Raw genomic sequence first — 22231 nt, 5'->3', positions numbered from 1 at the left:
TGGGCAACAAGAGTGAAACTCCATCCCAAAAAATAAATAAATCAAGTGTCTTTTAGTATCTTCATAAAGTTGTGCAACTATCACTACTATATAATTCCAGATCCTTTTACAATTAAAACAGGAATTTTGTAGAGATTTTTTAATATGTAACTCATTCGCAGGATTCAAAAATTATAAAGGATTAAAAATTTTTAAATACTTTTAAAGTATTAAAAAACACTCAGTTGGTGGGGTGCGGTGGCTCATGCCTATAATTCCAGAAATTTGGGAGACTGAGGTAGGTGGGCGGATTGCTTGAACCCAAGAGTTTGAGACCAGCCTGGGTAACATAGTGGTACCCCATTGCTACAAAAAATTACCAAACTAGCCAAGTATAGTGGTTCATGCCTGTGGTCCCGGCTACTGGGAGGGCTGAGGTGGGAGGATCACTTGAGCCCGTGAGGTCAAGGCTTCAGTGAACCATGATTACACCACTGCACTCAAGTCTGGGTGACAGAGTGACACCCTATCTCAGAAAAAAAGAAATCTCCCCCTAAAAACAAAGATAACCAGTGTATGGTCTCCCTCCCACCCTCACCCATGGGCCTGCTTCACAGCTCAGTATTTTTCTCCAAGACCATTTATTTATGCATATACAAACAAATTCAAATTTATATTCTTGGCTGGGTGCAATGACTCACAACATAATCCAAGTACTTTGAGAGGCCAAGAAGCTTGAGGCCAGGAGTTTGAGACCAACTTGGGCAATACAGAGACCCCTGCATCTCTACAAAAAATAAAATTAAAAAACAAAAGACAAGAAAGCTGTATGCTTTGTGCTTTTTGAGTTTGCCAATCTGAGAAGTGAAAAACAAGTCTTTTTTTTTTTTTTTGAGATAGAGTCTTACTCTGTCATCCAGGCTGGAGTGCAGTGGCATGATCTTTGCTCATTGTAACCTCTGCCTCCCAGGTTCCAGTGGTTGTCCTGCCTCAGTCTCTGAGTAGCTGGGATTACAGGCATGTGCCGCCACGCCTGGCTAATTTTTATATTTTCGGTAGAGACAGGGTTTTACCATATTGGCTAGGCTGGTGTTGAACTCCTGACCTCAGGTGATCCACCTGCCTCAACCCTCCCAAAGTGCTGGGATTACAAGCGTGAGCCACCTCGCCCGGTCATGAAAAATAATGTCTTAATTTGAGTTATTATTATGAATGAAGTTGGACATTTTTCCATATGCTTAAGAATGCTTTGAATTTCCCTTTCTGTAAACTATCTGCTTCTATTTGGTTGCCATTTTTCCACTGAGTCGTTGGTCTTTATGGAACTATTTAATGAAAGTCCTTTATCTATTATGGAAAATAGACCTTTATTAGTGCTCCAAGTTACACAAATTTTTCCAGTCCTTTTTGTTTCTTTTGACTTTTTTTTTTTTTGTCATGCAGGAAAAAAAAATGTTATGGAGTCAAATATGTTAATCTTGTTCTGTGTCTTCTCCATCTTGAGCAATAGCTATAAATGCTTGCCCCAAAGAAGCTACAAAAAAGTTTGCTGATTCTTTGCTCTAGAAATTTTGTTTGTTTGTTTGAGACAGAGTCTCACTCGGTGGCTCCAGACCCCAGTGGCTCAATCTCAGCTTGCTGCAACCTCCCGGGTTCAAGCAATTCTCCTGCCTTAGCCTCCTGAGTAGCTAGGATTACAGGCACGCACCACCACCCCTGGCTAATTTTTTTGTGTTTTTAATAGCGATGGGGTTTTACCATGTTTGCCAGGCTGGTCTCAAACTCCTGGCCTCAAGTGATCAGACCTCCTCAGCCTCCCAAAGAGCTGGGATTACAGGCATGAGCCACCATGTTTGGCCTGCTTTAGGACTTTTGTGGTTTCATTTTTTTATGTTTAAGTGGGTTATTTTTGGTGTATAGGTTTTTGACGCATGAGTATTTATCCTGGTATGTAAAATGAGGTATGAATCAACCTTGTTTCTATTTTTCTCCAGAAGGCTAGCCAGCTATTCCAACATTATTAAATGACGAATCTGTCTTTGCCCAGGGAATGAGATGCCACAATTTATCATTACTAAATTCCTGTATATATTTGGATCCACATCTGAGCTTTCTCCTCTGTTCTGTCTGTCCATCTGTATCTGCACGTAGCAGTAATACAAAGTTGTAATCGTTGAGAGGTCAAAATGAGCCTTGGGCCCAGCGCAGTGGCTCACACCTATAATCCCAGCACTTGGGGAGTCTGAGGCGGACGGATCACCTGAGGTCAGGAGCTCAAGACCAGCCTGGCCAACATGGTGAAACCCCATCTCTACTAAAAATACAAAAATTATCTGGGCGTGGTGGCGCATGCCTGTAATCCCAGGTACTCAGGAGGCTGAGGCAGGAGAATCGCATGAACCCAGGAGGTGTAGGTTGCAGTGAGCCAAGATCGTGCCATTGCACTCCAGCCTGGGTAACAAGAGCAAAACTCTGTATAAATAAAATAAAATAAGTGTGACTTATGGTAGGGACATTCACTACTCACGGCTCTTTTTTTAAAGAGATTTCCTGGCTTTTTTGGTTTGCTTGTCTTCAGCTCAACTTTGAAATCATCTTGTCCTATTAAAAGCACACACTCGTATAAAATACTTTTGTGGCCGGGTGCGGTGGCTCTTGCCTGTAATCCTAGCACTTTGGGAGGCCAAGGTGGGAGGATCCCTGAGGTCAGGAGTTTGAGACTGGCCTGGCCAACATGGTGAAATACTGTCACTATTGAAAATATAAAAATTAGCCAGGCATGTTGGCGTGTGCCTATAATCCCAGCTACCTAGGAGGCTGAAGCAGGAGAATCACTGGAATCCGGGAGGTGGTGGCTGCAGTGAGCCGAGACCACTCCTGGGCATCAGAGAGAGACTCCATCCTCCCCACCAAAAAAAATACTTGTGGTATATTTTGTTGAGATCACATTAAACGTGTACATTCACTAAGGGAGAAATAGTATCACTGTGTTGCTGAACCTTCCTATCCATGAGCATGGTATGCATTTCCATTTGTTCACACTACTTTTGCTTAAGGTCCTTTCTTTAACTCCCCCAACAGAATTAATACCTCCCTGCTCTGTGCCTCCGTCACACCTTGTATACTCTTGCCTGTGAACCCACCCACTGATCATGCATATCAAGGTCATGCTGCAGCTGCTGTGTGACCTCTGTCCCCCATGCTTACTTGGGAGAGCCATTCTTGTTCCTTTACCCAAAGCCTGGCCACAATCCACACTCAGTAAATGTTTGCTGAATGAATAACAAAAGAAAAAAAAAATCTCCCCAAGCCTTCTTGGTCATCCATCCATAGCCTGGTTTCTACAGCCCCTACCTGGAGGGTCCAGCCCTATAGGGTTCCGTGAGCCCCTCCCTGTTGGTGTGGAGACAAGAAACTAGAAATAAAAGACACAGAGATAGAGAAAAGAGAATTTGGGCTCGGGGGTCCACTGCCAACCAAAGCGCAGAGACCTGCAGTGGCCCCGAGTGCCTGGACACTCTGAATTTTATTGAGTACAAAGCAGTGGGCAGGAAAGGTAGAGTGAGGTAATGGTGGCCAGTGATAGGGTCAGGTAAATCACAGGTCTTGAAGATAGGGGGCCCAATACTTTCAAATAGCTGAGGTGAGGAGAAAACCTAATGCATCATTGCTCACTAAGATTATGTTACTGTTACTAATTCTTACCTTTTAAGAAAAAGAAACCCGGTACAGATGCAGGCCGTGAGAGTAGACATGGAACATGACCACTGAAGCACAGCATCACATAGAGACAATTAAGCCCCCGGATGTCTGACAGCTGTCAGGCCTACCACAAGAACTTGGAGAAGCGGAGTTTTCTCCTAACTTCCCCAGGAAGGAGATGTCTCTGTCATTTTGGACATCTCTTTCCCTAGCTGGCTTTCCCAGCGCGGGCACTGCCGCACAGCTGAGATGCCCTCCAGCAGCCTTTATGCGGGCGTGACAGAGGGCTTAGAGCATGTTGCCTTAGGATCACTTTGTTCACAATGTCACCTCAGTTCCATGCTTCATAACCCGATAATCATTAGTAAAATAAAGGTTATATTGAGTATATATTTTTATGATTATAAGCAACTATAAGATTATATATTATTATATAAAGGAATAACTATGTGCCTACATTTCTAATTCTTTTCTGAATCAGTTTTTATATGGGAACAGACCCTTACCCCAGCACCTGCCCACCTTGGCCCCCTCTGGCCCTCTCTGCTGACCCACTGTCTCCTTCACCCACAGCTCTGGAATGCCCTGCCTACAGCCGCTACACCAACTGCCTTCCCTCCTGCTCACCTTCCTGCTGGGACCTGGATGGCCGGTGTGAGGGCACCAAAGTCCCCTCTGCCTGTGCCGAGGGGTGCATTTGTCAGCCCGGCTATGTGCTGAATGAGGACAAGTGTGTCCCCAGAAGTCAGTGCAGCTGCAAGGATGCCCATGGTGGCTCCATCCCTGTGAGTAGGGATGGGAAATGGGAGGACTGAAGCCAACGCACCTGGAGGGTGCTGCTTTCTCCTTTTCCCCACCTCTCTCAGCCTGGGACACCCATGACTTGACAGCTGGCCTTGGGGTGTGAAGGCTGCTGTGGGTGACAAATTGATCTCCAGCCAGGTCTGAGCTGATGGTGCATGGCTTGGGTGGGTCTGAGGAATCCAAACAAGCAGCACATGGCATGGTATTGTGGAAGGACCATGGCCTCATTTCAGGCTGACCTAAGATTGAATCCTAATGGTGCCACTGATGAGTCAGATGACCTCTATTATCTCAGTTTCCTCATCTGTAAAATGGGTTTGTAGTGTCTTTTTCACAACGTATGTAAGACACCAAACACAGTGGTTTTTTGTTTGTTTGTTTTTTTGAGGCAGAGTCTCCCTCTGTCACCCAGGCTGGAGTGAAGTGGCATGATCTCTGCTCACTGCAACTTCTCCCTCCCAGGTTCAAGCGATTCTCCTGCCTCAATCTGTGTAGCTGAGATGACAGGCAAGCACCATCAAGCCTGGCTAATTTTTGTATTTTTAGTAGAGACAGCGGCCGGGCTGGTCTTGAACTCCTGACCTCAAGTGATCTGCCCAATTTGGCCTCCCAAAGTGCTGGGATTATAGGCATGATCCACCACACTTGCCTCGCACAGTGTCTTTTGGATATCCAATTGGCACTGTGGCTGCCTCTGGCCAGCATCAGTTAAGCCATTCAGATGATGGACTAGGCTGCTGGGGTAAGAGGACGGAGAACCGGCCCTTCTCTCTTCACTTTCTCTTTTTTTTTTGAGGCAGAGTCTCGCTCTGTCACCAAGTCTGGAATGCAGTGGTGTGATCTTGGCTCACTGCAACCTCCACCTCCTGGGTTCAAGCAGTGCTCCTGCCTCAGCCTCCTGAGTAGCTGGGATTACATGCACCTGCCACCACGCTCAGCTAATTTTTTATTTTTAGTAGAGACAGGGTTCATCATGTTGGCCAGGCTGGTTTCGAACTCCTGACCTCAGGTGATCCATCCATCTTGGCTTCCCAAAGTGCTGGGATTGCAGGCGTGAGCCACCACACCTGGCCCCTTTCTTACTCTCTTTCTCTTCTGGTGACTTCTACAGCCGGACAAGAGCTGGGTCTCCAGTGGTTGCACAGAGAAGTGTGTTTGCACAGGAGGAGCCATTCAGTGCAGGGACTTCCGATGCCCCTCTGGATCCCACTGCCAGCACAGTTCCGACAACAGCAACAGCAACTGTGTCTCAGACAGTAAGGGGAGCAAGCAGGGCGGGTGGAGAGGGGAGCACTTGGGGCCAGGGCAGAGGTGGGGGAAGAGGCAGGGCGGGAAGGGGCTTAGCCTGAACCCGAGCACAGGAAGGGGTTGGGGCAGGTGACTGAATCAGGAGGTCTGGTCTCCAATCTGCCTTTTGCCAACTCTGTGGCCATGTGCCAGGTCCTGATCCCCTCTGGGACCCTTCCGGCCTTGACCTCCCAAAGTGCTGGGATTCCAGGCATGAGCCACTGTGCCTGGCTGCTTGTTTGTTTTTTGAGACTGGTGGGTCTTGCTCTGTTGTCCATGCTGGAGTGCACTGGCACATCATATAGCTCGCTGTAACCTCAAATGCCTGGAATCAAGTGATCCTCACATCTCAGCCTCCCAAGTAGCTGGAACTGCAGGCACGCACCACCACACCCAGCCAATTTTTCTGTTTTTTTGTAGAGATATGGGGTCTTGCTATGTTGTCCAGGATGGACTTGAACCCATCTCAGATGTTCCTCCTGCCTCCCAAAGTGTTGGGATTACAGGTGTGAGCCACTGTGCCTGGCCTCCCTAAGGTTTTTAATCAGGCCAGGAGAGGGAGAAAGTTGAAGATCAAGAATCCAGGGAGGCTGGGCATGGTGGTTCCTGACTGTAATCCCAGTACTCGGGAGGGCGAGGTGGAAGGTTCATCTCAGTACAGGAGTTCAATACCAGCCTGGCCAACATAGAAAGAGCCTATCTCTACAAAAATTTTTAAAATATTAAAAAATTAGCCAGGTGTAGTGGCTTGTGCCTATAGTTTCAGCTACTCAGGAGACTGAAGCAGGAGAATTACCTGAGCTCAGGAGTTTGAAGCTGCAGTGAGCTATGATTATACCACTGCACTCCAGCCTGGGAGACAAGAGTAAGACCCTGTCTGGAAAAATAAAATAAAAATGGGCCTTTAATTGAGTGTCACTAGGTATTGGGAAAAAAAAAAAAGCTCAGGCACCAGGCACGGTGGTTTATGCCTGTAATCCCAGCACTTTGGGAGGCCAAGGTGGGAGGATTCCTTGAGGCCAGGAGTTCAAGACCAGCCTGGCAACATAGTGTGATCCCCATCTCTAAAGAGAAAGAAAATTAGCGAGGGGTGGTGGTGCACTCCTGAAGTTCCAGTTACTCAGGAGGCTGAGGCAGGAGGATTGCTTGAGCCCAGGAGTTGGAGGCTGCAGTGAGCTGTGATTGTGCCACTCGTACTTCATTCTGGGTGACAGAAGGAGACCCTGTCTCAAAAAAAGAAAAATAAGAAAAAAGAAAGGATCCAGGGAGCCTAAGAGGGTGGCCACAGGGGACGTCACCGTGGGGGAGTGACTTTGGGGACCATTACACCTGGGCAGGGTCCCTTCTCACTCTTTTTTTTTTTTGAGATGAAGGCCCACTCTGTCACCCAGGCTGAAGGGTAGTGGTGTGATCTTGGCACTCACTGCAACCTCTGCCTCCCGGTTTCAAGCAATTCTCCTGTCTCAGCCTCCCAAGTAGCTGGAATTACAGGCACACACCACCGCACCTGGTTAATTTTTGTATTTTTTAGTAGAGATGAGATTTCTCCATGTTGGCCAGGCTGTTCTCTAACTCCCGACCTCAGGTGATCCACCCATCTCTGCCTCCCAAAGTCCCGGGATTACAGGCCTGAGCCACCACACCCAGCCCCTTCTCACTGTTTGACTTCTTGGCAGAGTCTGAACAATGCTCAATCTACGGGGACCCCCATTACCTCACGTTTGACGGGTTCAGCTACCGCTTCCAGGGCCGCATGACCTACATCCTGATCCAGACTGTGGATGTGCTGCCTGAGGGGGTGGAGCCCCTGCTTGTGGAGGGACGCAACAAGATACATCCATCCGGGAGCTCCATCTTTTTGCACGAGGTGATTACCACCATCTATGGCTATAAAGTGCAGTTCCAAGCTGGTCTGGAGCTTGTGGTAAGTTCTGGGCCTGGGCCTGGTGGGTATGGGGAGGCAGCTGGACCAGGCAGGCCACCTGCAGGAGGAGAAGTCAGGGGTCCCTGTTCCCTGGGACGCTGGTGGCAGGGGCGGGCGGGTTGTAAAATTGGAGTCAGCAGGACGCAGTGGTTCGTGCTTGTAATCTCAGCCACTCAGGAGGCTAAGACGGGAGGATCACTTGAGCTCAGAAGTTCAAAAGCAGCCTGGGCAACATGGCCAGACCCTACATCTCTGCAAAAAATTTAAAATGAGCTGGGTATGGGGGCGCACACCGGTAGTCCCAGCTATTGGACAGTCTGAGGCTGGAGGATCGCTTGAGCCCAGGAGTTCGAGGCTGCAGTGAGCCAAGATCTTGCCATTGCACTTTAGCTTTAGCCTGGGTGACAAAGAGAAACGGTCTCAAAACCAAAAAGAAATCCAACAACAAGCTCACTGCATGTGGGGAGGCAGTAGAGGCTGGCAGGAGACAAGAGGAAGAGAGGAGGTGGAGGAGGACAGGGCGTGCGATGTGTGAAGGCCAATCCCAGGCTGGAGAGTCAGTGGCATCCACTACACCAATGTGCTTTTATTTTGTTTTGTTGAAATAGAGTCTTACTCTCTGACCCAGGCTGGAGTGCACTAGCACCACTCAGCTCCCTGCAACCTCCGCCTCCTAGATTCAAGTGATTCTCCTGCCTCAGCCTCTCGAGTAACTGGGATTACAGGCGTGCACCACCACACCTGGTTAATATTTGTATTTTTAGTAGAAACCAGGTTTCCCCATGTTGGTCAGGCTGGTCTCGAACTCCTGACCTCAGGTGATCTGCTCATCTCGGCCTCCCAAAGTGCTGGGATTACAGGCGTGAGCCACTGTGCCCAGCCTCACTGCACCAATTTTTTGCAAGGAAGGACTTGGCCGGAAACGGGGAGGACCTCACAGAGGCTTCTGCCATGTGGAATAGCAAAGCCCCCACTTGGCTATCTCATTCCCCTGTCTTCACGGAGACATATGGACATGACTGGGAAAAGCAAAGGCCAGGCAGGAAAGGTACCAGGTCAGGCAGATTCAGCCCTCCCTGCCGCTCCCGTCCTCCCTCTTTAGGTCAACAACCAGAAGATGGCCGTCCCCTACAGGCCGGATGAGCACCTGCGTGTCACCCTGCACGGCCAACGGCTCTACCTGGTCACCGACTTTGAGCTGGTCGTCAGCTTCGGTGGAAGGAAAAATGCAGGTAGCGGACACAGGGAAAAGAAGAGCAGAAGGGCCATTTCTGAGAAGGGGTAGGGAAGATCCTGGCTAAGACAGGCGGATCCTGGTGAGAGGACTTCTGCCCGGATGTGGGGCACCTGGCTCCAGAGGAGGACCAGGAGGAGGTGGAGTGAGGCCAGCTGGAGAGCAGAGGGCAGAGCCTTGGTTGGGTGCTGTGGCACTGGCCTGTAATCCCAGTGTTCTGGGAAACTGAGACACAAGGATCGCTTAAGGCCAGAAGCTCGAGACCAGCCTGGGGAACATAGTGAGACCCCCGTCTCTACAAAAAAAATTTTTTTCTTTGAGACGGAGTTTCGCTTTTGTTACCCAGGCTACCCAGGCTGGAGTGCAATGGCGCGATCTCGGCTCACCGCGACCTCCGCCTCCTGGGTTCAAGCAGTTCTCCTGCCTCAGCCTCCCGAGTAGCTGGGACTACAGGCGTGCGCCACCATGCCCAGCTAATTTTTGTATTTTTAGTAGAGACGGGGTTTCACCATGTTGACCAGGATGGTCTCGATCTCTTGACCTCGTGGTCCACCAGCCTCGGCCTCCCAAAGTGTTGGGATTACAGGCTTGAGCCACTGCGCCCGACCCAAAAAAAAATTTTTTAAGGCCAGGTGTGTGGCTCACGCCTGCAATCCCAGCATTTTGGGAAGCCGAGGCGGGCAGATCACCTAAGGTCAGGAGTTCGACACCAGCCTAGCCAACATGGTGAAACCCCATCTTTACTAAAAATACAAAAATTAGCTGGCCATGGTGGCAGGTTCCTCTAATCCCAGCTACTTGGGATACTGAGGCAGGAGAATCAATTGAACCCAGGAGGTGGAAGTTGCAGTGAGCCGAGATCATACCATTGCACTCCAGCCTGGCAGCATGAGTAACTCTGTCTCAAAAAAAAAAATTAGGGCCGGGCGCAGTGGCTCAGGCCTGTAATCCCGGCACTTTGGGAGGCTGAGGTGGGTGGATCACAAGGTCAAGAGATCGAGACCATTCTGGTCAACATGGTGAAACCCCATCTCTACTAAAAATACAAAAAATTAGCTGGGCATGGTGGCGTGTGCCTGTAGTCCCAGCTACTCAGGAGGCTGAGGCAGGAGAATTGCCGGAACCCAGGAGGCGGAGGTTGCGGTGAGCTGAGATCGCACCATTGCACTCCAGCCTGGGTAACAAGAGCAAAACTACGTCTCAAAAAAAACAATTAAAATGAGCCAGGTGTGATGGTATGTGCCTGTAATCCCAGCTTCTGGAACTGGAGAGGCCAAGATGGGAGGATCGCTTGAGCCAGGCATTCGGGACCAGCCTGACAACATAGCAAGACCCCATCTCTACAAAAAATAAAAATAAAAAATTAGCTGGGTATGATGGTGCACACCTGTAGTCCCAGCTACTGGAGGGGCCAAGGAGAGAGGATTACTTGAGCCCAGGAGTTGGAGGCTGCAGTGAGCCATGATTATGCCACTGTACTCCAGCCTGGGCAATGGAGCAAGACCCTGCTTTTTAAAAAAAAGTTAATTTTAAAAAAAGGTGAGGGCTGGGCTTGGTGGCTCATGCCTGTAATTCCTGAACTTTGGGAGCCCAAGGTAGGCGGATCACTTCAGGTCAGGAGTTCTAGACCAGTCTGGCCAACAGGGTGAAATACCATCTCTACTAAAAATATAGAATTAGCCATGCATGGTGGCATGTGCCTGTATTCCCAGCTACTTGGAGGCTGAGGCACAAGAGTCACTTGAATCCGGGAGGTGGAGGTTGCAGTGAGCTAAGATTGTGCCACTGCACTCCAGCCTGGGCAACAGAGTGAGACTGTGTCTCAGAAAAAAAAAAAGAGCGAGGAGTCTCACTTTTGGGGGTCCCCTTCCTCCCACAGTGATCTCCCTACCCAGCATCTACAGGGGGCTCGTGCGTGGCCTCTGTGGGAACTACGATGAGACCCGAAAGAATGAGATGATGCTGCCCAGTGGGGCCCTGACGCAGAACCTCAGCACCTTCGGCAACAGCTGGGAGGTGAAGACCGAGGACGCCCTCCTCCGATTCCCCAGGTTCGTGGCCTGGAAGGGAGGAGGTTGGAGAGATGAACAGCTCTGCACCCAGCGGCCGCTGGCCCTCCTGTCCTCAGCAGAGGATGAAACTCCAGGGAGAGGGTGCAGAGAGACCTGGATCCTCCCTATTCTGTCATTCCCTCTCACCTGACCGTGGGGGCACCCGCTCAGTGGAAATCCCAGTCTGTGCCCCCACCCTACCCTCAGCCTGCCTTCCCAGTTCTTCTTTTTCTAAAAATCTTTTTTTAGAGACAAGGTCTTCCTCTGCTGCCCCAGCTGGAGTGCAGTGCAGTGGTGTGATCTCGGCTCACTACAGCTTCTGCCTCCTGGGCTAAAGTCATCCTGCTGCCTCAGCCTCCCAAGTAGCTGGGACTACAGGCAGACACCACCACGCCCAGCTAATCAGTTGTTCTTCTTCCCTCACTTCACCTTCATTATGGCCTCACCTGACCCCGTGGCTGTCTTTGCTGCAGGGCTGCACCAGCGGAGGAGGAGGGACGAGGGGCGGAACTGGGCCTCCATGTGTCTGAATGTAGCCCGGAGCAGCTGGCGAGCAACAGCACCCAGGCCTGTAGGGTGCTGGCGGACCCCCAAGGCCCCTTTGCTGCCTGTCACCAGACGGTGGCCCCAGAGCCCTTCCAGGAGTGAGTCATGGGCCCAGGACTTGAGGGAATGGCCCAGGTGCCTGCTCTGATCTTTCCCTGGGGCCTCCTGCCAGCTTCCTGACCCAAGCTCTGTCTGGGTCACTCCTCTGTTCTCCCTGTGGCCTCGTTTCCTTGTGACCCTCCCTGGACACCGACTGATGTCTTTCTGTTTGGGGTTCCAGGCTCTCTTTTGCAGGGGTGGGTCTCCTAGCCTCCCCAAAACTGACTTTGCCCTTCCTGTCCCCTCTTCACCCCAGGCACTGTGTGCTGGATCTGTGCTCTGCTCAGGACCCCAGAGAGCAAGAGGAGCTGCGTTGCCAGGTCCTCAGCTGGTATGCCATCCTCTGCCAGGAGGCGGGCGCTGCCCTGGCCGGCTGGCGGGACCACACCCTCTGCGGTGAGGCACTACCCCTCCCCTCTGCCATCCACCTCTGCTGAACTCTCTTCCCACCATTGCCTCATCTCCAGCTGTCTTAGTCCCAGCCTCCCTCAACTTTCTTAGTCCCATGTCCAAGTCAGTACAACCTGCAGCCTGACTCCTCTGACCCTGCCTGGGAGCCGCCCAACCCCATCCCCCATCCCGCTCCTTCCTGCCAGGGTCCACCTTTGCTCAGCCAGTTCCTTCAAATGCTCTAATGTTGCAGACAAAAAGACCCTGGATCAGCTGGGCATGGTGGCTCACACCTGTAATCCCAGTGCTTTGGGAGGCCGAGGCTGGAAGATGGCTTGAGCCCAGGAGTTCGAGGCTGCAGTGAGCCATGACTGCACCACTGCACTCCTGGGCAGCAGAGCAACATCCTATCTCAAAAAAAAAAAAAAAACTAGGCACGGTAGTTCACACCTGTAATTGCAGCACTTAGGGAGGCTAAGGTGGGCAAACCACAAGGTCAGGAGTTTGAGACCAGCCTGGCCAACATAGTGAAACCCAGTCTCTACTAAAAATGCAAAAAATTAGCTGGACATAGTGGCAGATGCCTGTAATCCCAGCTACTCGAGGAACTGAGGCAGGAGAATTGCTTGAACCCGGGAGGCAGAGGTTGCAGTGAGCCAAGATTGCACCACTGCACTCCAGTCTGAGTGACAGAGTGAGACTCCATTAAAAAAAAAAAGAGAGAGAAAGGAAAGAAAAAGAGAAAGAAAAGAAAAGAAGAAAAGATGAGACAGGCTGGGTGTGGTAGCTCACACCTGTAGTCTCACCACTTAGGGAGGCTGAGGCGGGAGCATCAATTGAAGCCAAGAGTTTGAGACCAGCCTGGGCAACATAGTGAGACCCCATCTCTATAAAAATTTCAGACAAATTAGCTGGGTGTGGTGATGCATGCCTGTAGCTCCAGTCACTGGGGAGGCTGAGGTAGGAGGATCACTGGAACTCAGGAGTTGGAGGCTGCAGTGAGCTGTGATCACGCCACTGAACTCCAGCCTGGGCAACAGAGCAGGACTCCACCTCTAAACAAAAAAAAAAAAAAAAAAAGGAAAAAAAGACCCTAGATGAAGCCATGACATGTTCTGGCTTCCTGCCTGTAAGCATCTCTGAGTTTTATTGGGTGACCTTGCCCCTGTTGGGCCTGCCCAGCCCCAGCCAGCTTCTGACCGTGACTCTTCCCCCAGCCATGGAGTGCCCAGCAGGTACCATGTATCAGAGCTGTATGACACCCTGCCCAGCATCCTGTGCCCACCTGACGGACCCTGGGGACTGCGAGGGCCCCTGCGTGGAAGGCTGTGCCAGCATCCCAGGCTACGCCTACAGCGGCACCCAGAGCCTCCCGCTGGCTGACTGTGGCTGCACCGGCAATGGCATCTACTACCAGGTCTGGGCTGGCAGCGGGAGGCCCTGGGGAGCAGAGGTGCCAAGGGGAGCCAGACCAGGGATGGAACCGGAGCGTCTCCTCCTGGCCTTTCCCTTTTCTAGCTGGGCGACGTCTTCGTGACTGAGGACTGCTCTCAGCGCTGCACCTGCGCCCGCTCACGGATCCTGCTTTGTGAATCCTTCAGCTGCAGAGAGGGGGAGGTCTGCACTCTGGGGAACCACACCCGAGGCTGCTTCCCAGGTGAACCTGCACCCATGCTGGCTTCCAAGCTGACCCACGCCCTGGGGCATCTATGCACCAAGGATCACCCCCTCCCTGTCCTTGGGACTCTTCCACATTGATTTCAGGATGTCTGTCTCTGCCTTTGTGGAGAGGGACAAAGGACAAAGATCTTCTATTTCCTGAGCATCCGTGAGCTGCTGGATCCTTTCCTAGCCTTCCTTCCTGTTCCTCCTCCAGTCCTCACTTCAGTCCTGGTGATTAGCACAGCACTCCTATTTATGTAACAAACATGGAGTGCAGCGAGGTTCAGCCATGTCCCGCCAGGTGTAGGGGACTCATGCCTGTAATCCTGGCATTTTGGGAGGCAAGGTGAGAGAATTGCTTTGAGCTCAGGAGTTCAAGATCAGCCTGAGCAACAGAGGAAAATTTTTAATTTTTAGTCTCTACTAAAAATTAAAGAAAAATAAAAGCTGGGTGTGATGGTGCGTACCTCTAGTCTCAACTACTTGGGAGGCTGAGGTGGGAAAATCACTTGAACCCAAGAGATTGAGGCTACAGTGAGCCATAATTGTGCCACTGCACTCCAGCCTGCAACAGAGTGAGATCCTGTCTCAAAAAAAAAGGAGAAGATGCCAGCAAGGTGGCTCACACCTGTAATCCCAGTACTTTGGGAAGCCCAGGTAAGTGGATCACAAAGTCAGGAGTTCGAGACCAGCCTGACCAACATGGTGAACCCTGTCTCCACTAAAAATACAAAGTTAGCCGGGCATGGTGGCGCATGCCTGTAATCCCAGCTACTCAGCTACTTGGGAGGCTGAGACAGGAGAATCGTTTGAACCTGGGAGGCGGAGGTTGTGGTGAGCCGAGATCCCGCCACTGCACTCCAGCCTGGGCAACAAAAGTGAAACTCCCTCTCAAAAAAAAAAAAGAAAGAGAGAGAAGAGAAGGAAGAAGGGGAGGGGAGGAGAGGAAAGGAAGAAAGGGAGGGGAAGGGAGAGGAGAGGAAGGGAGAAGGCGGGAGAAAGGGAGGGAGGGAGGAAGGAATTTTGAAGGAAAGAAGTTTCCCCCAAACCCAGGGGTAGTGAGGCAGGGTTGGGAGCCAGGCTGGCTGGCTCCTGGCCAGCAGTCTCTGGCAGCTGCTGCTTTCTCCCCTGGCGTCCCAGCCCCCAGTCAGTCCTCCCCTGAGCTGGAAGTGTCCTCTCAAGGCCCCTCCCACAACCCTCTCTGTCCTGCAGAAAGCCCCTGTCTGCAGAACCCCTGTCAGAATGACGGGCAGTGTCAGGAGCAGGGAGCCACATTCACCTGCAGGTGTGAAGTTGGTTACGGAGGAGACCTCTGTACAGAGCCTCGGGATGTGCCACCTCCTAGAAAACCAGGTGAGGGCATCCAACGCCCTGTACCCTCACAGCCTGTCAACCTGTCAGCCAGGCCGACAGCCACCACAGAATGATTCTATGTGTATTATATTCACATATAGAATGATATCTATTATAATATATGTTATAGATATTATATATTATGTAGATATATTGATATGGTATATATTATGTAACATAATTATATATTTTATATTTTATAGATATATATTAATATATGTTATGGATATATATTATCAACATAATATCGATTCATAGATATAATGGACAATATATTATTAATATATTAATATGTGTTATATATTAATAAATGTGGCTGGGCGCGATGGCTCAAGCCTGTAATCCCAGCACTTTGGGAGGCCGAGGCGGGTGGATCACAAGGTCAAGAGATCGAGACCATCCTGGTCAACATGGTGAAACCCCGTCTCTACTAAAAATACAAAAAATTAGCTGGGCATGGTGGTGCGTGCCTGTAATCCCAGCTACTCAGGAGGCTGAGGCAGGAGAATTGCCTGAGCCCAGGAGGCGGAGGTTGTGGTGAGCCGAGATCGCACCATTGCACTCCAGCCTGGGTAACAAGAGCGAAACTCTGTCTCATAAATAAATAAATGTTTATATATTATATTATTATAGTAGGAATCATGTTATAATATAATCCGTAGAAATTAGCGGGACAAGCATCCTCAAAAAACCAGTCCTGGCCAGGCGCAGTGGCTCCTGCCTGTAATCTCAGCACTCTGGGAGGCTGATGTGGGCGGATCATCTGAGGTCAGGAGTTTAACAGCCTGATCAGTATGGTGAAACCCCGTCTCTACTAAAAATACAAAATTTAGCTGGGCGTGGTGGCACACACCCGTAATCCTAGCTACTCTGGAGGCTGAGACAGAAGAATTGCTTGAACCTGAGAGGCGGAGATTGCAGTGAGCCGAGATTGTGCCACTGCACTCCAGCCCAGGCCACCTAGTGAGACTCCATCTCCCCCTGCCAAAAAAAAAATCACAAAACTTAACTGGGTGTGATGGCATGTACCTATAGTCCCAGCAACCTGGAAGGGAGGCTGAGGCGGGAGGATCACTTGAGCCCAGGAGTTCAAGGCTGCAGAGAGTTATGATCACGCCACTGCACTCCAGCCTGGACAACAGAGCCAGACTCTGTCTAAAAAAGCTTATGGGAAACAGAAAACATTGCAAGAGGTGGGGGTGGCACTAAGATCTTGGAATCCCTGGAGGTGAGAGCCTCCTGGAGGGAGAAGAGGACACACCTAGCGATTTAGAGAGATGAGGTCCCTTGGGGTAGCAAGCGATGTCCAAAAGGGAGTGCCCCTGAGTCCCCGCCCTTCCTGTTTCACATCCCTGTATCCTTTCCCTGCACGCAGAAGCATCTAACCTGGTGGCCCTCCTGTTGGGACTGCTGGTGCCTGTGGTGGTTGTAGTACCAGCAGTGACCAGACAGTGCATTTACAGAACAAGGAGGCAGAGGTGAGTTCCGGGAAGGGGAGAGGAAGGGTGGGTAGGGTGTGCAAACGGGGGAGCAGCTGGGCCTGTAAAGGGCAACTCTGGGAACCACGTCTGTTCTCCAACTCATTCTAGAGAGAAAACGCACAGCCAGGAGGGAGACGGACTGGCCAGGCTGGTGGACACAGGTGAGAACTGAGCCCACAGCCTGAAATGCTGGGGCTTGGAGTCTACTCTCCTCTCATACACGGTTGTCTTGCTTTCTCCTCAGATATTGCTCCGGACTGTGTCTTTTAAATTGCTCAGTTTTGAGTTGTGTTCAAACAAGAAGATTAAATCAATGTATGTATTTGTTTATTTGAGACAGGGTCTTGCTCTGTTGCCCAGGCTGGAGTGAAGTGCGATCAGAGGCTGGACCTCCTGCCCCAGCCTCCCAAGTAGCTGGGACTACAGATACACGTCACCATGAGAGCTAAATTTTATTTTTTTTGTTTTTGTAGAGATGTGGGGGGCGTCTCACGGTGTTTGCCAGGCTGATCTCAAACTCCTGGCCTCCAGCGATCCTCCCGCCTTGGCCTCCCAGAGTGCTGGGGTTTACAGGTATGAGCCATGGCATCTGGCCAAAATTATTTATTTTTGTTTTGGTTTTTTGTTGAGATGGAGTCTTGCACTGCTGCCCAGGCTGGAATACAGTGCCATGATCTCTGCTCACTGCAATCTCTGCCACCTGGGTTCAAGCAGTTCTCCTGCCTTAGCCTCCCAAGTAGTTGGTTTTACAGGTATGTCCCACCTCACCTAGCTAATTTTTGTATTTTTAATAGAGACAGGGTTTTGCCATGTTGGCCAAGCTGGTCTCAAATTCCTGACCTCAAGTGATCCGCCTGCCTCGTCCTCCCAACGTGCTGGGATTACAGGCGTGAGGCACCGTGCCCAGCCAGAATTATTTATTTTTGAGATGTCAATGTCTATATGGCCATGGTGGAGAAGGTTGGGTCTTGGAGGGAGGAAAATGAGGGAGAAAAGCATGTGGAGGCCTAGGTAGGGCTGGGTTCTGCACAAAATGAGGGGAGAGGAGCCTAGGTTTGAGGTGGTATTGTCCCTTAGAGAAAGCCACATGGGAGCGGCCCGTTCAGTCCTGCTGACATCACTAGAGGAGACAGAAGGAGCAGTGGGGGGCAGAGGAACGGAGGGTGGGAAGCAGCCCCAGACCCTTGGCTTCTGATTTAGGAGAAGACTTCACCCCAGGAATCTGAGTTCTTAGAGAACGTGGCCTCTGGCTTCCCCCAAGGTGATTCTGAGAGCTTGTACATGTCAAGTAGAGGCTGAGGCTGGGGATATGGCTTTCTCTTTCTTTTCCTTTCTTTTCTTTCTCTTTCTTTCCTTTCCTTTCCTTCCTTCCTTATTTTTTCTCTTTTTTCTTTCTATCTTTTTTTTCTTTCCTTCTTGTTTTCAGGGTCTTGCTCTGTTGCCCAGGCTAGAGTGGTACACTCGTAGCTCATGGCAGCCTTGACCCCCGGGCCTCCAATGATCCTCCCACCTCAGCCTCCTGACTAGCCGGGACTACAGGCATGCACCACTACGCCTGGCTAATTTTCATATCTTTTTGGAAGAGGGGCTCTCACTATGTTGCCCAGGCTGGTCTCAAACTCCTGGGCTCAAAGAGGTCATCCTGCCTCCACCTCCCAAAGCACTGGGAATACACATGAGAGCCACCACACCCAGCCAAATGTGGCCCTTCCTTCATTCCTTTTTCCCTCTCTTCCTGCCTTCCTCCCTCCCTTCTTTCCTCTCTTACTCCTTCTTCTTTTCCTTTTACTTTTCCCTCCTTCCCTCCCTCCCCCCTTTTTTCTTTTTCTTTTTCTTTCTTTCTTTCCTTCCTTCCTTCCTTCCTTTCCTCTCTTTCTTTTTTTTAAAGATGGGGTTTCACCATGTTGGTCAGGCTGGTCTTGAACTCCCTACCTCAGGTGATCCGCCCACCTTGGCCTCCAAAGTGCTAGGATTACAGGCGTGAGCCACCACGCCTTTCCTTTCTCTTTCCCTCTTTTCCCCTCCCCTCCTTCCCTCCCTTCCTTCCTTCCTTCCTTTTTTAGAGACAGGTGCTTCCTCTGTTACCCAGGCTGGAGTGCACTGGTACAATCATAGCTCACCTCCCAAGTCCCTCCCACACCTCCTCGGGGGTACAATATATGGGTGAGGTATCGCCAAGGGAAGAGGGGACAGAGGACTCAAGAGCCCGAGGGACTCCAGAAGTGGCCTATAGAGGTGGGAAATTGAGGACAAGACTCCTTGGGCTGGGAAGGGCCCAAGCGGTGATTTGGGGTCCAGCACTGACCCAAACACGACAACAGGGGGCGTCTGAGGTGCAGGAATGGAAAAAGTAGGTTGGGTGCAGTGGCTCAGACCTGAAATCCCAGCGCCTTGGGAGGCTGAGGCTGGAGGATTGCTTGAGGCCAGGACTTTGAGATCAGCCTGGGGAACATTATGAGACCGCTGTCTCTACAAAAAATAAAAAATCAGTGGGCATGGTGGTATGTGCTTGGAGGATTCCCAGGTTCTCAGGAGGCTGAGACAGGAGCTAGAACTCCTGGCCTCAAGCCTCAGCCTCTCAAGTAGCCAGGACTATAGTTGCATGTCACCCTTTGGCTGGGCGCAGTGGCTCACATCTATAATCCTAGCACTTTGGGAGGCCGAGTGGGGCAGATTGCTTGAGGTCAGGAGTTCGAGACCAGCCTGACGAACATGGTGAAATCCTGTCTCTATAAAAATACAAAAATTAGCCTCTCTATAAAAATACAAAAATTAGCCGGTGTCATGGTGGCGACCTGTAATCCCAGCTGCTTGGGAGGCTGAGGCAGGAGAATCACTTTAACCCGGGAGGCAGAGGTTGTAGTCAGCTGAGATCACGCCACTGCACTCCAGCCTGGATGACAGACTGAGACCCTGTCTCAAAACAAAAACAAAAGCAAACAAACAAACAAAAAATGTGGCTTTTTCCAAAAAAGCAAATTAGCCTGTGACCCTCTGGGGAGGCCCCCACCCTCGGCATTCTTCCATTTCCCAAAAGGGGATAGGGGTTACTATGGGAACTGAGGACGGTGTGGGGAGAGGGTCTGCAGTCTGGGTTGCTGAAGAATTCTTACCTCTAACATAGTAGGAGTGACCCACTCACCCCAGCCTGAGGCCAAGGTGCAAATGTCCCACCCTCTCCCTCAGGGCTCCTGCCTCCCATGAGGCAGCTCCTTGCTTGGAAGATAGGGCTGGGACATCCAGCTTGGGCTCTAAGAAGGAAAGAAAGGCTTGCTGGGCCCAGTGGTTCATGCCTGTAATCCCAGCACTTTGGGAAGCCAAGGCAGGCAGATCATTTGAGGTCGAGTTCGAGACCAGCCTGGCCAACATGGTGAAACCCCATCTCTACTAAAAATGCAAAAATTAGCTGGGCATGGTGGGGGTACCTGTAGTCCCAGCTACTCAGGAGGCTGAGGTGGGATCGTTTGAACCCGGGAGGCTGAGGTTGCAGTGAGCCAAGATTGCACCACTGCATTCCAGTCTGGGCTACAGAGCAAGACTTTTAAAAAAAGAAGAAAGAAAGGAAGGCTGCCAGCTGGACTGGAGGGAGATCGGGATGTAGGACCCCAAAGGGGATTTGGGTTTGGGACAGGGAGGATATAGGCTGGGTGTGGTGGCTTATTGCCTGTAATCCCAGTGCTTTGGGAGGCTGAGGAGGGAGAATTGCTTGAGATCAGGAGCTGGAGACCAGCTTGAGCAATATAGCGAGTCCCTTCTGTCTCTACAAAAATATAAAACATTCTTGGGTGCTTGAGGCGGGAGGATTGCTTGAACCCAGGAGTTCTAAGCTGCAGTGAGCTATGATCACACCACTGCACTCCAGCCTGGGCAAGAGAACAAGACTCTGTCTCTAAAAAAACAAAGCAACCAACCAGGGAGGATTCTAAGTTCTAGAAATATGGCGGTTTTTTTTAATACAGAGTCTGGCTCTGTCGCCCAGGCTGGAGTGTAGTGGTGCAATCTCAGCTCACTGCAACCTCCGCCTCCTGGGTTCAAGTGATTCTCCTGCCTCAGCCTCCTGAGTAGCTGGGATTTCAGGTGTGCGCCACCATGCCCGGCTAATTTTTTTTCTTTGCATTTTTAGTAGAGACAGGGTTTCACCATGTTGGTCAGGCTGGTCTCAAACTAGGTGATTCCCTCTGCCTTGGCCTCCCAAAGTGCTGGGATTACAGGCGTGAGCCACCACACCCGGCCTATATGCTCCCTGTATAGAAATGTATATACTGTATGAGCATCCTCTGAGATGACCAGCCCTTGGGGTCCCACCTTCATGGAAGGAAGCAAGACCCAGCCTGGGTAAGGAAAGGGCCCCAAGAAGGGAGAGCACTCACACTAGAGAGCTGGATGTGACAGGAAGGCTCAGGGCAGCCTGGAGCTGGGATGGATCTCAGGGGGTTCCCTCAGCTCCCTGCACTTGGTCTTCGCTCTTGGCCTCTCTGCTGTGCCTCTGCTGTGCCCCTTAAGTTTTCTTCTTCCAGCTATCAGCTCTCTAGGACATGCTATCTAGCCCGGATGTCTGGTTGGCAGGGGAAGAGGGTGGGTCTGGGCAGCATCCTCTGGATGGACCCCCAAGTCCCTCCCACACCTCCTGAGGGTACCAAACATGGGTGATGTGTCACCAAGGGAAGTGGGGACAGAGGACTCAAGAGCCTGAGGAACTCCAGAAGAGGGTTGTAGAGGTGGGAAATTGAGGACAAGCCTCCCTGGGCCAGAAGGGTCCGAGCTGATTTAGGACCCAGCACTGACCCATACATGTCAACAGGGGGCGACTGAAGTGCAGAAATGGAAAAGGCAGATTGGGCCTGTAATCCCAGTGCCCTGGGAGGCTCCCTTGCCCCAGGAGTTCAAGTCATTCCACTGCATTCCAGCCTGAGAGACAAAGTGAGACCCTGTCTAAACAAAAAAGGAAAAGAAATGGACCAGGCTAAACCAGCCTGATCCTTGTCAAGACCTGCCGCTGCAGGTCTCAGCGGGGGAGGCCAGAAAGATCCCCAGAGGAAAGGACACAAAAAATGGCGAGAAAGAAAATAAATCCGGGTCTTTAGAGGGGGGACTGACCCTGTCCTCTTCCTGTTTGGGAAGAAGTTGGGGAAACACACAAGGTTCCCCTCCCCTTCCCAAGAGGCTGGGAGAACCTGCCTGGGCAGCATCTTGAATGGGAGAATTGTCCCCGGCCCAGCCACGTGTGTGCGTGCGTGCACACGCGCCTGTGTACACAAGTGGGCGGGGGTCCCTTCCCCTACCCCACAGCCAATGCACACTCCCCAAATTGCCTCTAAATCTACCCCAGCTGTCAACATCTGGCCCCCATCTGTCTCCATCCAACCAGACCCCGTGCTCCAGCTCTGGCCACCTCCTCCCTCTCAAGGGGCTGTGGGCTCAAGGCCTCCCCTCCCTCCCCCAGCAGCCCCTGGCCAGGGCTGAGGAACCAGGACAGGGAAGGGAGGGGACAGCCCCACCCCGGAGGTGCCCCAGGCTCTTGGCAGAGCCAGCTGGAGCCGTTGGAAGCAGCTGCGAATGACTCATCTTGCTCAGCCCCCACCCCACCACCTCAAACACACCCTGGAGCTGAGAACCAAGCTCCAGCCCCCCATAGTCCTGCAGCCTCCAGACCTCTGACCCCACTCAGCCAGCCACAAAGCCCTCCCTACCCAGCCCCACTCTCCTTAGAAATGTGGTC

At 51.2% G+C, this 22231-nt stretch overlaps 1 protein-coding gene across 3 annotated transcripts in view; it reads left to right on the top strand.

Moving 5' to 3' along the window:
* The window catches only part of ZAN (zonadhesin), a 66557-nt gene extending 49667 nt beyond the window's left edge, over positions 1-16890 (top strand). For 2 of the 3 annotated variants that reach the window (XM_035280891.3, XM_035280878.3), the window contains exons 35-47: positions 4255-4466; positions 5597-5741; positions 7449-7696; positions 8799-8928; positions 10810-10981; positions 11455-11625; positions 11883-12022; positions 13234-13433; positions 13535-13673; positions 14891-15031; positions 16407-16509; positions 16621-16673; positions 16757-16890. In XM_035280891.3, coding sequence (XP_035136782.3) covers positions 4255-4466; positions 5597-5741; positions 7449-7696; positions 8799-8928; positions 10810-10981; positions 11455-11625; positions 11883-12022; positions 13234-13433; positions 13535-13673; positions 14891-15031; positions 16407-16509; positions 16621-16673; positions 16757-16782 — 1880 coding nt within the window. In that variant the 3' untranslated portion in view covers positions 16783-16890. The remainder of the gene's footprint in view (positions 1-4254; positions 4467-5596; positions 5742-7448; positions 7697-8798; positions 8929-10809; positions 10982-11454; positions 11626-11882; positions 12023-13233; positions 13434-13534; positions 13674-14890; positions 15032-16406; positions 16510-16620; positions 16674-16756) is intronic. The other variant, XM_035280884.3, reaches the window with a different exon arrangement.
* Positions 16891-22231: the final 5341 nt, after the last annotated feature.

Source organism: Callithrix jacchus, chromosome 2, assembly GCF_049354715.1.
Source record: "Callithrix jacchus isolate 240 chromosome 2, calJac240_pri, whole genome shotgun sequence".
Taxonomy (NCBI): domain Eukaryota; kingdom Metazoa; phylum Chordata; class Mammalia; order Primates; family Cebidae; genus Callithrix; species Callithrix jacchus.
The sequence above is the reverse complement of the archived record's forward strand: the minus strand, read 5'-3'. Positions and strand labels throughout refer to the sequence as shown.